The sequence below is a fragment of the Anabrus simplex genome, chromosome 2 (assembly GCF_040414725.1).
Source record: "Anabrus simplex isolate iqAnaSimp1 chromosome 2, ASM4041472v1, whole genome shotgun sequence".
NCBI lineage: Eukaryota > Metazoa > Arthropoda > Insecta > Orthoptera > Tettigoniidae > Anabrus > Anabrus simplex.
In genome coordinates, this window is record NC_090266.1 from 225189010 (window position 1) to 225207482 (window position 18473).

General features: G+C 38.6%; 1 protein-coding gene across 1 annotated transcript in view; it reads left to right on the forward strand.

Moving 5' to 3' along the window:
* LOC136863499 (discoidin domain-containing receptor 2) overlaps nt 1–18473 on the forward strand; it is a 770412-nt gene that overhangs the window by 475035 nt on the left and 276904 nt on the right. The window contains exon 8 of the mRNA XM_068225966.1: nt 11262–11732. Within this exon, the coding sequence (XP_068082067.1) occupies nt 11262–11732 (471 nt within the window). The remainder of the gene's footprint in view (nt 1–11261; nt 11733–18473) is intronic.

The following is an 18473-nucleotide window of genomic DNA, read 5'->3' on the forward strand; positions in this document are numbered from 1 at the left end:
TAATAATAATAATAATAATAATAATAATAATAATCGAGCTCGATAATTGCATTATTTGCCCATGGGTGAAAGAATAATGTTTTCAAGTTATATCTGTCTATTATATTTGCGTCATGACCAACACGCTAACACTCGTATAACAGGTTCACGTTGCTCCCCACCACGCTGTATGACATTCAAGTATGCACATTCGTCGAAATCGCTCAAATGTTCCTGGGCTGCCCAGTAGACATCCCTTATTTAGTTCAAAGTCATCACAAAATTTAAATATTATCCAATGGATAAAATGTTTGTTGATGTTCCTCACGTATTTCATTGCAAGAGAATTCGAACATCCATTTGATTTAGGAAAGGAAAGGAAATGAAATGAAATGTCGTATTGCCCCCATTTTTCCCGAGCTAAGCCCAGCCATCGAGCGAGGAATCCCAAGGTGGACCGTTCGATCGTTGGCTATCACTTTCTAGAGGCATTTAAGGGTTGTTAAGGATTGATGACCAAGCAGGATAAAAAGAAATATTAAAACAACACTCTGACATTTATTCACATAAGCAGACAAATAACAAAATATTCTTGATGATATTTTCCCTTTTACATAACAGAGCTTTCATAATATCGGATTTCTTCCTCGATTTAGAGTGACACGTGTTCATATCTCCAGCTCTACTGTGCTGTAAATGAAACCAAAGAAGTAATTAGGCCACTTGCCTTTTTAAACCAAACATTTGACTGAAAGAACTAAATAAACATGTATTCAAAGTTTCACCAATTTAAAGTCGTCTCAACACGTGGTTTTTACAATGTACACAACCGAATTAGTCATTTACAGTATTTAATATTGATCAATGACACCAACATGAACTTCAGTAGCAAAGAAAAACTGTTTCCAAATTCTCAAAATTAATTAATTATTATCTTGATTATTATTATTATTTTATCATTCAATCGACCTGTTTCATTGTCACACGATCGTGTTCTTATTAATTCTCCACCGCATCATTTACCTAATGTTCATCATTAGCATTTCAGAGTAATGATTTTTAATTAATTATTAATGACTTATTTTCACAATGTTTCAAAGCAATCATGCGGCTGACAAATTTCTACCTTTGATCTTTGCATTTCGTTTCTATTCAAATTAATCTTAAAGTATTTCAGATTTTTAGAAATTTACATTACCAACGTGTGAGCTAGTTAAATAAATTCTACTTACAAATCGAGTGCCTTCACAAAGTAACGAGATGATCTTTCCTTTTAAATCTCGCTAATTAAAAAAATAAATTCCTTCCTAGTCTTCCTTGACTTAATTTAATTAAACTTTCCCTCAAGGGCATGAAATTATTTCTTAAGGCAACACACAACGATGAATGTGATCCGCGTCACAGCGAGTGCGCGACCAGATCAAAATTAAATGAAATCAACATGGCACAAGAGAAATATACACATTTACACACACACATCCACACTAGGGAAACACGTTTTTATGTACACTATTTACATCGAATCCTGATTTGGCAATTTTATTTATGATTTTTATTAGTGATCGGGACGCGTAATGTCTCGCAGAAATAATCCGTGTACAGAAATTCTCCTACATTTATGGTGGCTAGTGATCGAAGTCATGGGTATCACTTGGTAGAAACACATTTCACATATCAGCGCAAGTTCATCTAATTCATGAGATTATAATGGAAGATTCTAGTAAAATCCATAAGCACTACCATCATGTGGGCTACAGGTTGAATTTACCGCAAGCGTGAGCCTTACTCGCATTATTTTTACTTCCTACCTGTGAAATACACTCGCAAACACGTGCTCCACTAATTATAATCTGTCTTGCGCTCCAAATACACAAGAATAAATCAATATCATAACTAATTCATCATTTACTCAATTATGCAACAAATATCCCTCAGGATAGGCCATATTCCAGACCCTTCATGAACAGAGCACATTCCATCTCACATTTAGGAACTCTACAGTAGTTTTATGGCTCACGAGCATTTACATCTGTTTTACCCGATCTTTAGTCAATATTATTATTATTATTTAAGTGATTATTACATCTACTGATTCTCCTGGAATGTCGTAAAATTAGATGACTTCATCAGAAAAACAACAAGTGATTTTAAAAGACACTAGGTTCGACCCTATTCACTCAAGATGTACACGAAAATTTTCCGTCCGGTAACTTTCAATATTACAAAGAAAGCAGATTTATCGTGTGGTCAGTGATTATTAAACTTAAGCTCCTTAAGCATGGGAAGTCATTCAAAGACAACCTACATGTCTACTCTAATAGATTCCAAAATTTCATTCACACGTACCTAGTCTACCACGACACCTTAAGAAGTAGGAAAATGAAATATTTCTAACTACAGCAAACTGATAGATCTACGACTTAAGAAGAAAGACCTCTAGTTGTACAAAAGATATGACAGATAAATTAAATTAAAAGGGTACTCAAGTTTTTGTAGAGTTCGATTCCCGTCGACAGTCAGTTATTTCAGCATACTCCGGCCAGTCTCCTTCCCATTACCAGAGACGCCTTACATTTTTACAGCTCCATGGAGGCTCCGCGATGGATGTCCTTCGATGAAATGATGTTGGTAATTGCGGAATTCTTCATCTTGAGATGTTCAGTTCCGAGACGTCTTCCGTTGATTGCTGGTCACAAGCTGTAACTGAGATGACAAAATTAAGTATTTTGCACAAGCACACGCAGAATATAAACAGCTCGTCTACACTGTCACACTTAACTTGGCTCCTAGGCGTTTTTATTCCACAGAATTCACTAATTATCAGACTAAATTCTGGTAGAACGGACGTCGACTTGACTTGAAAATTTTCCTTCCACGTGGTCCGGTAATGTGATGTCTCACGCAGCGAACAAGCATTAAGAAAAGCATAAAGCATTAAGCATTAAGAGAGCGATTCACTCGAAGCAAGGCCTTTTATCTAATTAGCCCAGGGAGGTGTGTTCTTCAGCGAGAACGGTAATTGGCTGATGATCCCCTTTAATTTGCGCAGACTATTCCAGAAACAAGCTGGGTCGCGCGTGCGAAGGCAGTCACGTGGTTTGCTATAACCTTGGCACAGTCTCGCCGATGACGTATCGCACCCCTCTGAACGACAAAAAAAACTCGTTCTCACCTCGCCACGACTTCCCAAGTGATGTGTTGCGGCTTCAAGCAGACAATGAAATTTTTGCTTTCCACTTGTTAAAATATTCGTAAGATCGCCAATTTTCACGGGGACAGTATGGCTTTTAGTGCCGGGATATCCCAGGACGGGTTCGGCTCGCCAGTTTCAGGTCTTTCTATTTGACTCCCGTAGGCGACCTGCGCGTCGTGATGAGGATGAAATGATGATGAAGACAACACATACACCCAGCCCCCGTGCCATTGGAATTAACCAATTAAGGTTAAAATCCCCGACCCGGCCGGGAATCGAACCCAGGACCCTCTGAACCGAAGGCCAGTACGCTGACCGTTCAGCCAACGAGTCGGACTTAGGAAAGGAGAAATCGGTTATTATAGGAGGAACGATCTATTGCACAGTCACAGTCGACATGGCGGTGCTTAGTTCACTATTACATTAACTTCGTCACGTATTCAGTTCAATTATCTCCCAGTTCAGTTCATTGCCTTCACTAATCCAAGATTTTAGTTCCCTCAGCAACCACGTGAAAACATAAACTCATTTCGATCTGTTCAGTTCGTCCAATCAATACCCGACAGTTAATCTACATCACCAAGCATTATAGGCTAACATCGATCACGCTACCTGGATGGATTTAATGAACATCTGAAGGACGTTATAAAATGTACCTTATTATTCTGCTTATCAAGGATGTAATTCCAAGAGGCAGCTGAGTAATTGGTATATCTGCGTTGTATTTACAAGGGAAGTAATAATAGGCCCTAATGCTATTGGTTTAACGTCTCAATAACTACTTTTATGGGTTTCAGAAACGGTGAGTTACTGGAATTTGGGCCGGCAGGAGTTCTTATGCGTGCCATTAGATCTACAGACTAGAGGCTGATGTGTATCAGTGCCATCAAATACCATCGAACTGAGCCAGGATCGAACATGCCAAGTTGGGCTCTATAATAATCTGAGCAACTCAATTCTGCATAGGAGAAGTAACTACCTCGTTCAAACCTGGGAATGTTATAATATGATGCTCTGAGATACATTTATTACATCAGAGAATCAATTTGTAACTCCCTGCTGTGTCATTAGCTGATCCTAACTTCTAGGTTCATCAAAGTACCGCTATCACAAAACTGTTCGAATCACGACAACTTGGAGTGGGATTTCCAAAAATACCAGTATGTGGCGATACGACATGCGTACGATCATAAATCATAGGCATTGTCCCAGACTGAGTGTGGGTGACCTGCTGAAGACAGATGAACCTGTGTAGGTGGCACTAATTTTTTTTTGCTAGGGGCTTTACGTCGCACCGACACAGATAGGTCTTATGGCGACGATGGGATAGGAAAGGCCTAGGAGTTGGAAGGAAGCGGCCGTGGCCTTAATTAAGGTACAGCCCCAGCATTTGCCTGGTGTGAAAATGGGAAACCACGGAAAACCATCTTCAGGGCTGCCGATAGTGGGATTCGAACCTACTATCTCCCGGATGCAAGCTCACAGCCTCGTGCCTCTACGCGCACGGCCAACTCGCCCGGTGTACTAAAATAATCGTGTGATTGTGTAACATACTGAATCTTAGAGGGTTGCTGAAATACTCCACCTCTTTTTAACACACTTTTATTCCTCTGCTCCTTTTCCCACACCATCGTAGGATCGCGGATGCGAATTGTGTCACATATGTGGATTTGGTCTGGTTTTATGTTCGGTTTCCCTTCATAACCTAATACGGAGGGATATATCCTCTATTGCGTGTTGCTGTGGTGATTTGTCGCATTGCGAATGAGGATATGAGTATTGAGATAAACAAAGAGTCCCCGATCTAGATGAACTCAGCAGACACAGCTAAAATCCCCGACCCACCGGAAATCGAACTCAGGACCATTCAGCGAAGGAGCTGAAATTGAAGTTCACCATAGTCTCTTCTGTTCAAATAATTTTAATTTTAACGAAAATAGAATAGTAGTCGTAGCTTCATTGATCCATGCAAGAACGTTTTCTATTTCCCTAAATATTTTGTTGTTGATTATTACAGCTGATATTAAAAATAACAAAGTGGAAAGCTTTCACGAATCACTCTTGATATCATAGGTCTTGCAACCTATCAGGTATTAATCCTGCGGTTAATCAATAATAATATACAATGCGGTAGTGAAGTAATGTGCATATGTTTTATTGAATAGCACATCGATTCAACCAGGTATATATAGCCTACCTTTAATACAAACGTATTATAATTTACGAGATATATAAGTACAAAGCTATATCCTACCGAGCTCGATAGCTACAGTCGCGTAAATGCGGCAAGTATCCAATATCCGGGAGATGGTGGGTTCGAACCCCACTGCCGGCAGCCCTGAAGATGGTTCTCCGTGGTTTCCTATTTTCACACCAAGCGAATGCTGGGGCTGTACCATAATGAAGGCTACGGCCGATTGCTTCCCACTCCTAGCCCTTTCCTGTTCCATCCATCTGCGTCGGTGTGACGTAAAGCAGGTTGTAAAACTATGTCCATGTCCTTGGCTGAATGGCCAGTGTAATGATCTTCGGATCAAAGGGTCCCGAGTTCGGTTCCCGGCCAGGCCGGGAATTTTGACCGTGCCCGATTATTTCCTTGTCCCAAATTGGTGTTTTGTTAGTTTTAATACATCACACTTCAAACCACCAGAGAGAGACGCAATAATGGATATATTTCTCTACAAGGGTTGTCGTCAAAAAAGACACCTGGCCGGAAAACTCGGCTTAATACCTATGTACTGCAAACCACTGGCAGTTGAAAAATGCCAAAAGGAACAGCACACATAGCTAGAGCTAGGAACTTTACACGACAATTTTCCGTGATAGTAAATTCGAGAACAATGTGATTATAATCAGAGGACACACGTATGAAAGCTCTGATAAAACAATGGTATCCAAATCGCTAGATAGGTTTTGGTAGACCTCAACTCTGGACCCTGATTTCTCTAGATTTATCATTATATTATTACTTGTGGAGTGAAAGGGAAAGTATTTTGTTTGCAATCGGCTTGGAGAGAAAGGCAAAATTATTGGAAAAATTCCTCGCTCCTGCAGAACCACGTAAATAAGCATCCTTCCACCACCATTGTGGTCGTCATACATTCACTACTACGTTGAGCTCAGATGTGAGCTCAGGGAGGACATTTCAAGCCAAACGTACACTGAAAACAGGAATATTACTGTACACTTCTCACTGTATTCCGCTGTTTTGCTTTTCTGTTCTCCAATTTCTCCCTTGCATACTGTCGGTGTAAACAGTTATTGTAGCCTTGTTTTATCATTTGTACCGTTTCAATTTATAGTTTTGTAGACCGTTGTTAATTTTCTTAATAAATAACAGCTAACCGTTATGTTATAATTATTGCCCTGTTCTGAAATACTACATACTATTAAAGAAATCGTCAGCTGAAATTTCCAACTTAGGCTTGTCCATTAAATGAATTATTTGAATTTCTCTTAAAGTATGTCGGACGAGATCGATGTAGTATTAAGGTAAAGGTTATTCTGCCCGAAGGCAGGTCCGAACCTCCGCAGAGGTTTTCCTGAGCCGGAGTTTACGTGCGGTAGGGTGGCCAGTTCCTTTCCGCTCCTCCATTCCCTTAGCCCCCACCAGCAGCGCGTGGCAACCCATCCAACTCCTGACCACGCCCAATGTTGCTTAACTTCGGAGATTCACGGAATCCGGTGTTTCAATACGGCTACGGCCGTTGGCGATGTAGTATTCAACAAGTAATATATCCTTAAAATGAAACACCTAAGTGAAGGCCATCCTGCAGTTGTAGTATTAGACTAGAGTTGAATCGTCAGGTGACTTCTGAGCAATAAATGTTCAGTAAAATTAGAAAGAAACAAAATGGATTTGCTTATGTGGAGAATGTAATTTACTTGCCCATAGTTAGTTTTAAGAATATCATGGGTGACGGTGATACAGTATGTTCTTCAGTACAGAATAAAACATCGGTATGTTGTGATATATTTAGTTTCATTCACATTTACGGTGAAAACATTCACCTATTATTACTGATACCGCACAGTTAACCACCATCTCATTGGCATCGAGGAAAATAACGTTTAGATAGATTTCATTGTGAAGCTCAACACCATGAGATCACCACATAACAGTCACCACAAAATTTTACCAGAACTATTTACGCTTTGTAGAGTTAGTATCAATATTTCATGCCTTTGTTGAAAATAAATAAATAAATAAATAAATAAATAAATAAATAAATAAATAAATAAATAAATAAATAAATAAATAAAAATAAATAAATAAATAAATAAATAAATAAATAAATAAATAAATAAATAAATAAATAAATAAATTAATTAAATACATTTCTCAATTCCTTCTTACTATATTTGCATTTGCATCATTCTGATAATCAACGTCACGTTTAATGACACAGTCCTCGTCGTTGTCCTTTCGTTCCCATGTTAGCGAATCTGATCCCAGATGAAGTCGGTGGCATTCGTGAGTAGTGAAATATACCATGGTATCATCCCGTACGTTATGGAAATCCATAGGGTAGTCATTTTGACCTTCTCAGATAGGTTAATAACCAATAGCAGTCAGAGCAGATATTTGACAATTATTATTATTATTATTATTATTATTATTATTATTATTATTATTATTATTATTATTATTATTATTATTATTATTATAAACGAATAATAACTTATTGACTTTTTCGACAACTTCCCGCATGAATGGGTTGCCAAACTGACGAAGTAATATGAACATAACTTCGCTACGGTAGCAGTTCCGCTTATCTGACAATGCACTTTTTATCCATTATTTTCCTTACGACTGGTCATGCCTCCCAGCCAAATATAGATATGCAGTCCATCAGAGCAACTTTCAAGTATTAATTTTCCTATGCGATTGTGGAAATAAAAATGACCCTTAAATATATTGTACTGTAGGAGTGCCTAAATACGTCATTCAAACGTACATTCCAACAGTACGGTACTACAGAGTTCATTGTTAGGAAGTGCATTGTTAGGTACGCGGTATTGCTCCCGCAGCGAAGATATATATTTAAAGGCACTATGTAATACACTACAGTATATAGATTTCTAGAAAGATTAGTTCCAACATGGAAATAAAGCATTTCCGGACCACGTCCATATAATATATTTTTTTCTTTTACGTGTGAGGAATCTGTTCTGAATGTTTAGCCGTACCACATTGTTACATTCTGTATTATGATGTATAAATAAATAATATAAGAAACACTGATCCACCACGGTAGGAATGTACCTCAGACAGCTTTTATAACTTAAACTACAGATCCTACTTCAAACTAACGAATCCTAGGCACTAATTCACTAAGGCGTAAATACGGATCCTACACATGGCATTTCGTCGTCACATGAACATTTGTTATATGAAGGTGATGTATGAAGGCATATACACTCGAAGCATTTCTTGCCTGTCATAGGAAGGCTTACAGCATATATTATATAAAAAGGATACTGTAATATACGTGGTCAGCTTACAGAGACAGAATAATATTTTAATATATTGTCATTATGCTGAATATAACGTTGGTAGGTTGAGAAAAAGCCACTAGATTGATTGCGAAATGTTCTCAAAATTAGTTATAATTCACATAATCATCCAATCCTACCACTAATCAATCAATCAATCAATCAATCAATCAATCAATCAATCAATCAATCAATCAATCAATAGAGTGAGTAAATTTGAACGTGTTCAATGAACGATATGCCAAATTTATAGGTACCTTGTACGCTGTAATATTATTAAAATGTATGTATTAATAAGTAACTGAATCAATTAATAACATAAATAAAATAAAATACATTTAAAAAATAATTAATCGAAATGTCCGTAGTATGGGCGCCAGAGTTCACCAGAATGGACTCCTCAAATTTTAATAAAGCATGATAATTCTCTCTCCCAGTGCATGTACATAAGGCTGCGTACTTTCACATCTGCTTCAGGCCTTACCTAACCTTATGAAAACGACTAAATAGGTAGGAATTGCACCTAGGTCCATCAATAACTCCACTTATTCTAAAATATCTAACTCTATTCTGAATAACATCCGTGCATGTGCACCTCATCAACACACAAAAATATACATAAAACACACTCACAAATTTCTTATAGAAGACTCCATATTTACAACAACAACAACAACAACAACAACAACAACAACAACAACAACAACAACAACAACAACAACAACAAAAACAACAAAAACAGCGGGAAACGAAAATCGAAGACCAAGCTACTATTCGCAGTCAGCCCGGCGAAAGTTCATTACAAAGTATATATACCGTATGTGGATAAATAGCCTTCACTGTCTCTGTGTATCAACACAACGTGCATATACTCACTATTGGCACTTTTATATCACACAAATACTGTAGCTTTATAATAATGTGTTCACTCATTATAACACTTGGTTTAAAGATACATTCACTCGAGCAACACACGCTTGTTATTCCAGAACATGAATTATGGAAGTCTGAGATACCGTATTCCATAGCTTTCACCTACATATAAGGCACAAAACCGCAACAAATAATATAATACCAAGTGCCTAAGCAATTCACAGTTTGTAGGTCAGTACCACACATCACATTCTACAAAATTTCACGTCAACAACGTTCCACAAAAGTTACATCTCCTCTCTTCCGCTGTTTTAAGTCAAGTCCCTCCGCCGTTCTCTCACATGCCTATATAGACCTCAGCTCCCCCTAATTCTACATGATACGTAGAGATTGATCCAGGCCATCCAATCATCAGGGAAAGATCCTCTTGCCATACCAAGACCACGCACCGAACCTCTTCCGGGTCCTAATACAATAACAACCAGGCCGCGTCATCGAACTCTGGGCTGCCCGTATAACTCACAGAAACTTCACGAGTTGTAAATAACACCTTTTTCCCATCCTCTTGTACGAAAAAAATTATTAATATCACATATAGAGACCTTCCAGCTTAAAATATTAAGAATAAATATACAAATGAAATAATAATACGAATAATGGCACTAATATCTCCTAATTCTCAATACAGTGCAAGGATGTGATATATGTACTACCACAACATTCAGGCTTCATTTTCTCCGTTTTCTCGTGTCACTTCACTTCTTCATTCCCTGAAAATTTTGCAATAGGATTTGCAAACCATACGTATGTCCCTTCACATGAGAGCAAATAAAGAAGTAAACCGAGAGAAATAGGACTTACAGGGCGGAATGGTTACTTAACTATACGTTATTACACTGAATCAGTTTTTGAGAAAAAGTAAAAAAAAAGCTCTGATTTAAGGAATAAATATCGTGATACGTGCGATCTAAGAAGGGTCTTATATCGTTGTTGCGCCTAAAAAATCGATATATGATTATAGTGCACCTTAGAACTCTGACCAGAAACGTTCTGTCATCTAAGATTCAGTATTGCACGAAATACATCAACGAATTTTCGTTCTAAGTGATGGTATAACGAGCGAGTTGGTGGTGCGATTAAGGGCGCGCAGTTGTGAGCTTGCATTCGAGAGATATCGAGAGATAGTGGGTTCGAGGCCCACTGTCGGCAGCCCTGGAAATGGTTATCTATGGTTTCCCATTTCCACGTCAAGCAAATGCTGGGGCTGTACCTTAATTAAGGCCATGGCTACTTCCTTCCCACTCCTAGCCCTTTCCTGTCCCTTCATCGCCGAAAGACCTCTCTGCGTCGGTGCCACGTTAAGCAACTTGTAAAGAAATCTAAGTGAAACATGTATTGCGGGTCAGTACTTCTTCCATCAATATTGGAAGTATTTCTAGGCGCAACGATGGTATGTTCAAATTTCGCTATTTTAACACTGAATGAAGCATGTACATATGCTCGATATTTTCTCGCTCCTTCACCAATTTGTGAGCAAGAGATGTTTACCTATTAAGTTCTCGGTCTATTGAGCGTAGAGTACTGAATTTTCTGGTCATAATGGCAATATTACGGGTGATGAAGTGTGGCTTGGTTATGAGCATAACCTTAATCTAAAAATTTTGCTTTTAGAAAATGTATTTCCCAATTGCATACTGAGATGATTCTGATTTTATTTCAGCAACCAGCGCCACTACCAATCACCAAGCCTACATAGGCCTAATCACTGGAGTGCTTGCTATGGTGGTCCTTCTTCTCGCCAGCACAGTGGTCCTTATGGTTAGACGCGGCCGCAAGAAGGTGGCCTTGTTGCACAAACACACCGCTCTTGTGTCAAGCAGCACCAAACCTGGAGTAACAATTAATATGAAGGAACTGAAGATGAATATGGCTCTGTCTACTCCTATAATCAACAATGGGATATCACGTACAAGAGTAACGGCCAAGAGCAAAGTGGGAGTTGCAACCCCTGCACCTCCTACCAAGGGGAACAACATCTATGGTCATGTTGCAGTAGGTGAGGAATCTGAGGACAGCGAGAACTCTTCGGTTTACCACGAGCCTTACAAACTTCTTCCCTCTGCTAAGCAAGAATACGGTTGCTTGCTCAAGAAGGATACACTCTCATCTAGCAAGAGTGGAGAATATACAGGTAAGAATAATATACGGATATTTATAATGTTGATCTTGCCATTGTGCTTTCCTTTTGGTGTGTGTGTGTTTCATTCACAATTGCGAGCAGTCATCATTACACCAAATCAAATCAAAATGTTCAAATTTTGGCTTTCAGCGTGTGAGCAAAGTGTAATAACTAATAACCTGCAGTAGTATGGCGCTTGATAGCATGTATATATGATACTAATGCTGGATTAGCTGCCCCGTGACATTAAATAAAGTACTATCGCAGCACTTGCTTCGATTTACAATGTCATAACAAACACATGCAGAGCTATCAAACATTGTCGTGAGCTGGCCTGGAAACCTTCAAACAATGGATTTCTAGTAGTAACATCCAGCGTGTATTACACCACTTGGCTAATGAGTTAGTCGGCCATGTGATATAACGCAGTAATGCCTGACTTACGGACAGTCTTGTTCGGTATTCCAGTAGTACTGAAATTATATGTATACCTTTACTAAAATCATGTGCAATGTAGATGTTTCCGCATCCATTATCCTTTTCCTCAACGTGTGGCTATGATGACATATTTCTTATAGTGTAGGCTAGATGAGAACCCAGTGAGTATAGCCATTGTATTTAAGAGTGTGTGTGAGAGAGAGAGAGTGAGGGAGAGAGAATTACTTAATAAGATATAGTTTTAATCCGTCGCCTTGCTACGCTTGATATAGTTTAGATGATGAAGAAAGAAGTGAAGAGTTCATTAATTATCCTGTCACATTTTACCATCACACTGAAACATTATATATGCTGAGAAACTCTAAACACCACACGAATACGGTGTAACCTTCATCTCGAGCATCCGCCAACTTAAACTGACCGTATTTTAAACATATCGAATGAAATATGTGTTAAAATATAGAAGTCTGAAAGGAAATTGTGGTATGAAGGAAAATGAAAAAATGAAAGTGATTTGTAAAACAACTATTATTAGTAGTATGATACCTTCCTTGTATACTGTTTTGCCTTTCAGTGTCCATTCTCAAGCCTCTGTGAATTTACTAAACCCCACCACAATTATATATTTTTGCTAGCTCTGTGGCTTAATTTAGTTCCATGCTTCTTACGTTTAAGTCATTGTCGTCTTGATCTCCTTCTACTTTTCGTACATTCCATGACCAAGTCCATTATTCTCCTAGGTAATCTGTCCTCCACCATTCGTTTCTCATGACCTCACCACCGAAGCCGGTTAATGCGTATCGCTTCATCCATCGAGTTCATTCCTAACTTTACTTTGATGTCCTCATTCCGAGGACCCTACTACAAATGTTCCCACCTGTTTGTATCTGAGAACTTTCTCGCTACTTTTATGTCGGTTACTTCCTAGTGACATCATTTATTCTTGAAAACGCCAATTGCCATATCATACTTGCTGCACCTATTTTCAAATTCCAAGATACACTATTAGATTTCAGGCTTTTAGCACAGTCTGATATAAAGACAAGTCGTCGACATAGGATAAACTCTTTACTACACTTCCACTTAACTAAATCCCTCCCTGCTACTTTACACCATTCAGTAGATGAACCATGTGAAATATGAACAACAAAGATGAAAGATTACAGCCTTGTCTTTTGCCTGTAAGTACTTTGAACCAAGAACTCATTCTACCAACATTTCTCACTGCAGCTCAATTGTCAGCATAAATGCCTTTAATAGGTTTTAAAAATATCCCTATATCCCATAATTCCTCAGTACGCCTAACATCTTTTCCTTCCGTACTCCTAGACCTACGAAACATAAACATAACTGTCTACTTCACTCGTTGGCGCATACTGAAAATCCGATATTGACAGCCCGTCTGTGGTCTGAAACCACACTGGCTTTCATTCAACGTACTCTTCATTGATCGCATACTTCCTTACAAAATGTCAGTGGATATCTTACCTGGAATACTGATCAATGAAATAACTCGATAAATGTTGCAATCCTTCCTGTTCCCTGCCTTACAAATCGGCTCATTTACTGCTTTCGTCCAATCATAATGTACCGTACTAACATTCCATGTTAATCTTATTACTCTCTGAAGCAATTTCATCGCTGTTTCCTACCATATTTCACTAGTTCACGTCTAATTTCATCGATTCCTACTGCTCTATGACAATGGAGTTTATTTACCATCATTTCCACTTCCTCAAGTTTAATTTCACTAACATCATTGTGCTCCTCCTCATGAGTTCCGTTCAGGTGCGTAACGAATTGGCTACGGGCCCGTCTTCAGGAATAAAATTCCGGGCCCTCTCAAATAAAACGTTAAACCTATTAATCTTCTTCTATGCTGTGTCTTACATGTGGAGTTGGCCCTGTTTTAGGTCCGGATGATCTTCCTGTGGAGGGATATAATCACTATTGCATTTTCTGTGGTGGTTGGTAGATTATTGTGTTGTCGAAATATGAAGAGGAGAGTGTTGCGATAAAAACAAACAGCCAGGAAGGGAGAAAAAGAACTGGCCATCCTATTTCACGGAACGACCTGTCATAGTATATTTGATTGTGACTCCAACCAGTGCTTGATTACAACAGAGAAAAAATATACGAACAAAATTAAAACAAAATCTCCTCAAATAAACATCATGCCGTAGCACTGAGAAGCTTGTTGTTAAACCTCGTGCAAAGAGTGCTCATTCTAAACTGCGTTAACGGATCTTTACTCCACCAACTTCTTATTGGAATTATACATTTTTACCGAATGAATGTGTGACAAATGTTAAAAGTTAAATGTTCAGCAAAATGTGCGGATAATAAAATGTCAGGTACACTAAACACGTTAAAGTATAATATTCAAAATTAAAATATTATATTCTGGTATCAATTTTCATCGCAGTCATTATTAGAAATAATTTGGTGCAGCTCTTTAGTGAGGAGTGTGCCGCGGTGTTACGAGAGACGGTAAGGGAAAGAATTGTTTAGAGCTGTGATGTGTTACGCTCAATACAATGTAATTGCTACATGCAACCACATGGCAATTCCTCTACGTACAAATTATGAAAACAAATGACTTCAGCTGATTCTACAAAGACGTCGTTTTCGGACCTGACCATTTCAGTTCAGAGTGAAATTATACCCTAAAGTTACTTCCCTGGCTCGGTTATTCGCATAAAGATGTGTGTAGATTTAGCAGTTGGAAGAATTAGGACGAGAATATTCCCAGTCTATTTAATATGCCAGGGTTCATATCATAATGAATTTGGTAAGTATTTGAATCACTGGGCGACATTGTACTGAGCTTCAACGGGAAAGATAGGATAGCGTTAATAGGTGATTTCATTGCGGGAGTTGGAAATAGAACTGAATGGTACGGGAATGTAATGGCTATGGAGGATATGGAAGTTAATAGGAAAGGCATGCGTTTATGCCTTGGATAGAGAAATCTGTCAGCGGATGAATAAGGGTAGAAAATCCTGCTGGACGTGGAAATTAGACAGAAGTACTTGGATATGATCGGTGAAAAGTTCCCAACAATGGACAGCAAGCAGGTTCAGGATATAGAAAGAGAATGGGTACAATGCATGGATGCTGTAGTAGAAGCAGTTAAGGAATGCCCAAGAAGAACTATGTGTAAAGATGGGAAGTAGCGAACATCTTGGTGGAATACACGAAACTGTACGTTGATAAAAGAAACAGAACGAAACAAATTATTTATATTATTTTTTCACATCGTTATGCCCAACTGAGAAGCACGCTTGAAATTATTTAGCTGATGATTTCGCCTTCTTCTCTTCCCAAAATATGTTCATCCTCTCATTGAAATTCTTCTTACGTTCTTCTGTCCAGGTTTTATTAGTTCTAGCTTTCCGCACCGCGAAACAATGGTTATTAATCAGTGTTCTGAAAGCAGATCTGTTCTTCACAGTTTCCTGGTTGATGTTGATTTCCTGAAGATCTGAAAATTTTCCGTAATTTTTTTCTATTTTTCTTTTCTATATCTTTTATGAGTGATCTTCCGACAACGATTAAGGTTTCCGATGCGTATAATGCTTCATGTTTCACTACTGTTTTATAATGTCTTAGTTTTGTTTTACAGATAATGATTTTTTTGTTATATGTGTTCCAAGTGATTCGATATGCTTTCTGTAATTTAGTAAATCCCTCCTTATTTGCTTCACGATTTAATTCAGATGGTTGAATGATTTCTCCAAGGTATTTGAATTTATTTACTTGGAAAATTTGTCCAAGTTTAGACATCATAGCCTGTCCATCTAGAAACCGACAGGCTCCTTCCATGTACTGGGTGTTTTCATATGATATCTGAAGTCCTGTTTTGGCTGCAATTTCATGTAGGTTTTCGAGGGTGTGGATTTCTTCTTGCCTGTTATTAGAAAGAATTGCCAGGTCGCGCGTGAATTTTGTTTTTCAGTTGTCTACAAAGAGTTATTCTTTTAACTTCGTTTTCCCAGGTTATCATTACTTTTTCTAGAACTAGATTGAAAAAGAGAGGTGACAGTCCATTTCCTAGACGAACCCCTGTGTTGGCATCAAAAGGCTCAGATACTCGTATTTCTCCTAAGTATTTAACTTTGGAAGTAGTGCAAGTTAATGTTCTTCTTCTTCTTTTTTGTTATGCCCGTTTACAGACCGCGTTGGAACTTGTTAGCTTGATGGTGGTTTTCATTTCCTCTTCTCCTCACAAAATCTCTTCATGAACTCGCTATGCTGTTTCTTGCGTTCTTCCGTCCATTGTTTCCCTGTGGTTCTTTTAGCCTTTTCCGTTAACGTGTGCTTCGCAACTAGAGTTCCAAAAGCCTTGCGATGCCTGATGGTATCTTCTGTGGTGTTCATTTATTTTAAGTCCTGCTTTATTTCCTCGAAACATATGATTTTAACCTTCTTTGAATTCATTATACCAAGCAGTTTTTGCAGATCTAGTGTCGTCCATTCAACAGATGTAGCCATAGAATTTCAATCGTCTCCTGCGTACGGTACCGGTGAACTTGTCAGTTGCTTTCTACAAACCTACAGTTTTTAATTCATATACCATTTACATGAACGTGTCCATATATTTTCCTAAGAATTTTTCGTTCTTGTTTTTCGATTTCATCAATTTTAGAGTTGGCTCCTAGAGATGTGGTTTCTGAGGCATACAAAGCTTCCAGAAGAACAACAGTCTTATAATGCCGAAGTTAAGCATTTCGTGACATCACTCTTTTATTGTAGTGATTGTGATTGCATGTTATTCGGTAAGCTTTCACGAGTTTGTAGGCTCTTTCTAAATTAGCTCTCCTGTCCGATCCAGATGGTACAATGATTACTCCTAGATGTTTGAAGGAAGGGACCTGGGTGATTATCCCATAATTTGTCTCTAGTGGGGATCTTTGGATATTCTGGTGTCCATTAGCCATGATATGAGTACTGTATTCTCATACGATATTTGGAGGCCTGGCTTTGATGCTATCTCATGTAACTTCCCTATGGCATACCTGGTTTCTTCACAGTCTTGGTAAAGGTAGCTAGATCATCAGCAAAAGCTAGGCACTTCACGTTAATTCTTTTTCCCTGAGTACCAATGTTTATACCTCCGATTCTTCTACCCCATTCCCTGATGACTTTGTCTAAAACTAAGTTAAAAAGAATTGGGCAGGGTAATCTAACCTTGTCTAACTCTGTATGCACTTCAAAAGGCTCTGGTAGTTCACCAGAAACCTCACTTGAGATGTTGTGCCCGTGAGAGTCTGGTGGTCTTCTTGTCCACATTTAGCTCTCCTAGGATGTCCACAGATGACGATAGAGTCATACGCTTTCTTAAATTCCACACATGTGACAAATACGATGGTACTGCGGCGTGTCCTTATTATCGTCTTCAGACTCCAAATTTGCTCATAACACGATCTATCTTTTCTGATGTCTGCTTGGTATTCACTAATCAAATGATCTGTTTGTTGTTCAACTCTCTTTAATAGACCTTTAGATAGAACCTTGTCTTCTTCTTAAGGCGCCTTCTCCTAGTGGAGGTTGGCGGTCCACATAGCCAGCCTCGAACGTGATGTAGCAGCATGGAAAGCACCTTCTGAACCTTGTATATAACTGTTAAAAGGGATATGCCTCTGTAGTTGTTGGGGCCCGCTCGATCGCCTTTCTTATGTAACGGATGGACAATGGCATTCTTCCAGTCTTTCGGAAGCATCGTGGTCACATATTTGTATTAAGATTGTATGAATTCTTCCGATGAGGTCATCACCTCCTATTTTTTGAGCGATTGGATTATCTCTTTCATTTCTTTAGTTGTTGGAGGCTGTGAGTCTGGGTTGGTGGAGATTTTTCAGACTGTAATCTTTCAATTGGTGGATCGCAGTTCAGTAGATTTTGGAAATAGTCAGGCAGTATCTTGCAGTTCTGTTTACTGTTTGTCTCTAGTGATCCGTTAGGTCGACTAAAACTTAATGTTGGTGGTTTGTACCCTGATAAGTCCTCACTGATTGTCTTGTAGAAATTCCGAGTGTTGTGTTTCTGGAAATCCGGATCTATCTCTGCGAGTCTGGTTTACTCGTGTGTACGTTTTTCGCGGCGGATTGTTTTTGAGGTCAGTTTTTGAGTCTTCAGGAAAGACTCCCATCTGTCGACTATTCGGTGTCCATTCAATTGATTCCATGCTTTTATTCTGTCATTGATAGCTTCATCACAGGTTGTGTTCCACCATCTGTGTTTACGTTTCCTGGGTGGCTGTCCGAATGTCATTGCTGTTGACTGAAATGTGTTGCGAATGTCTGACCACACCCT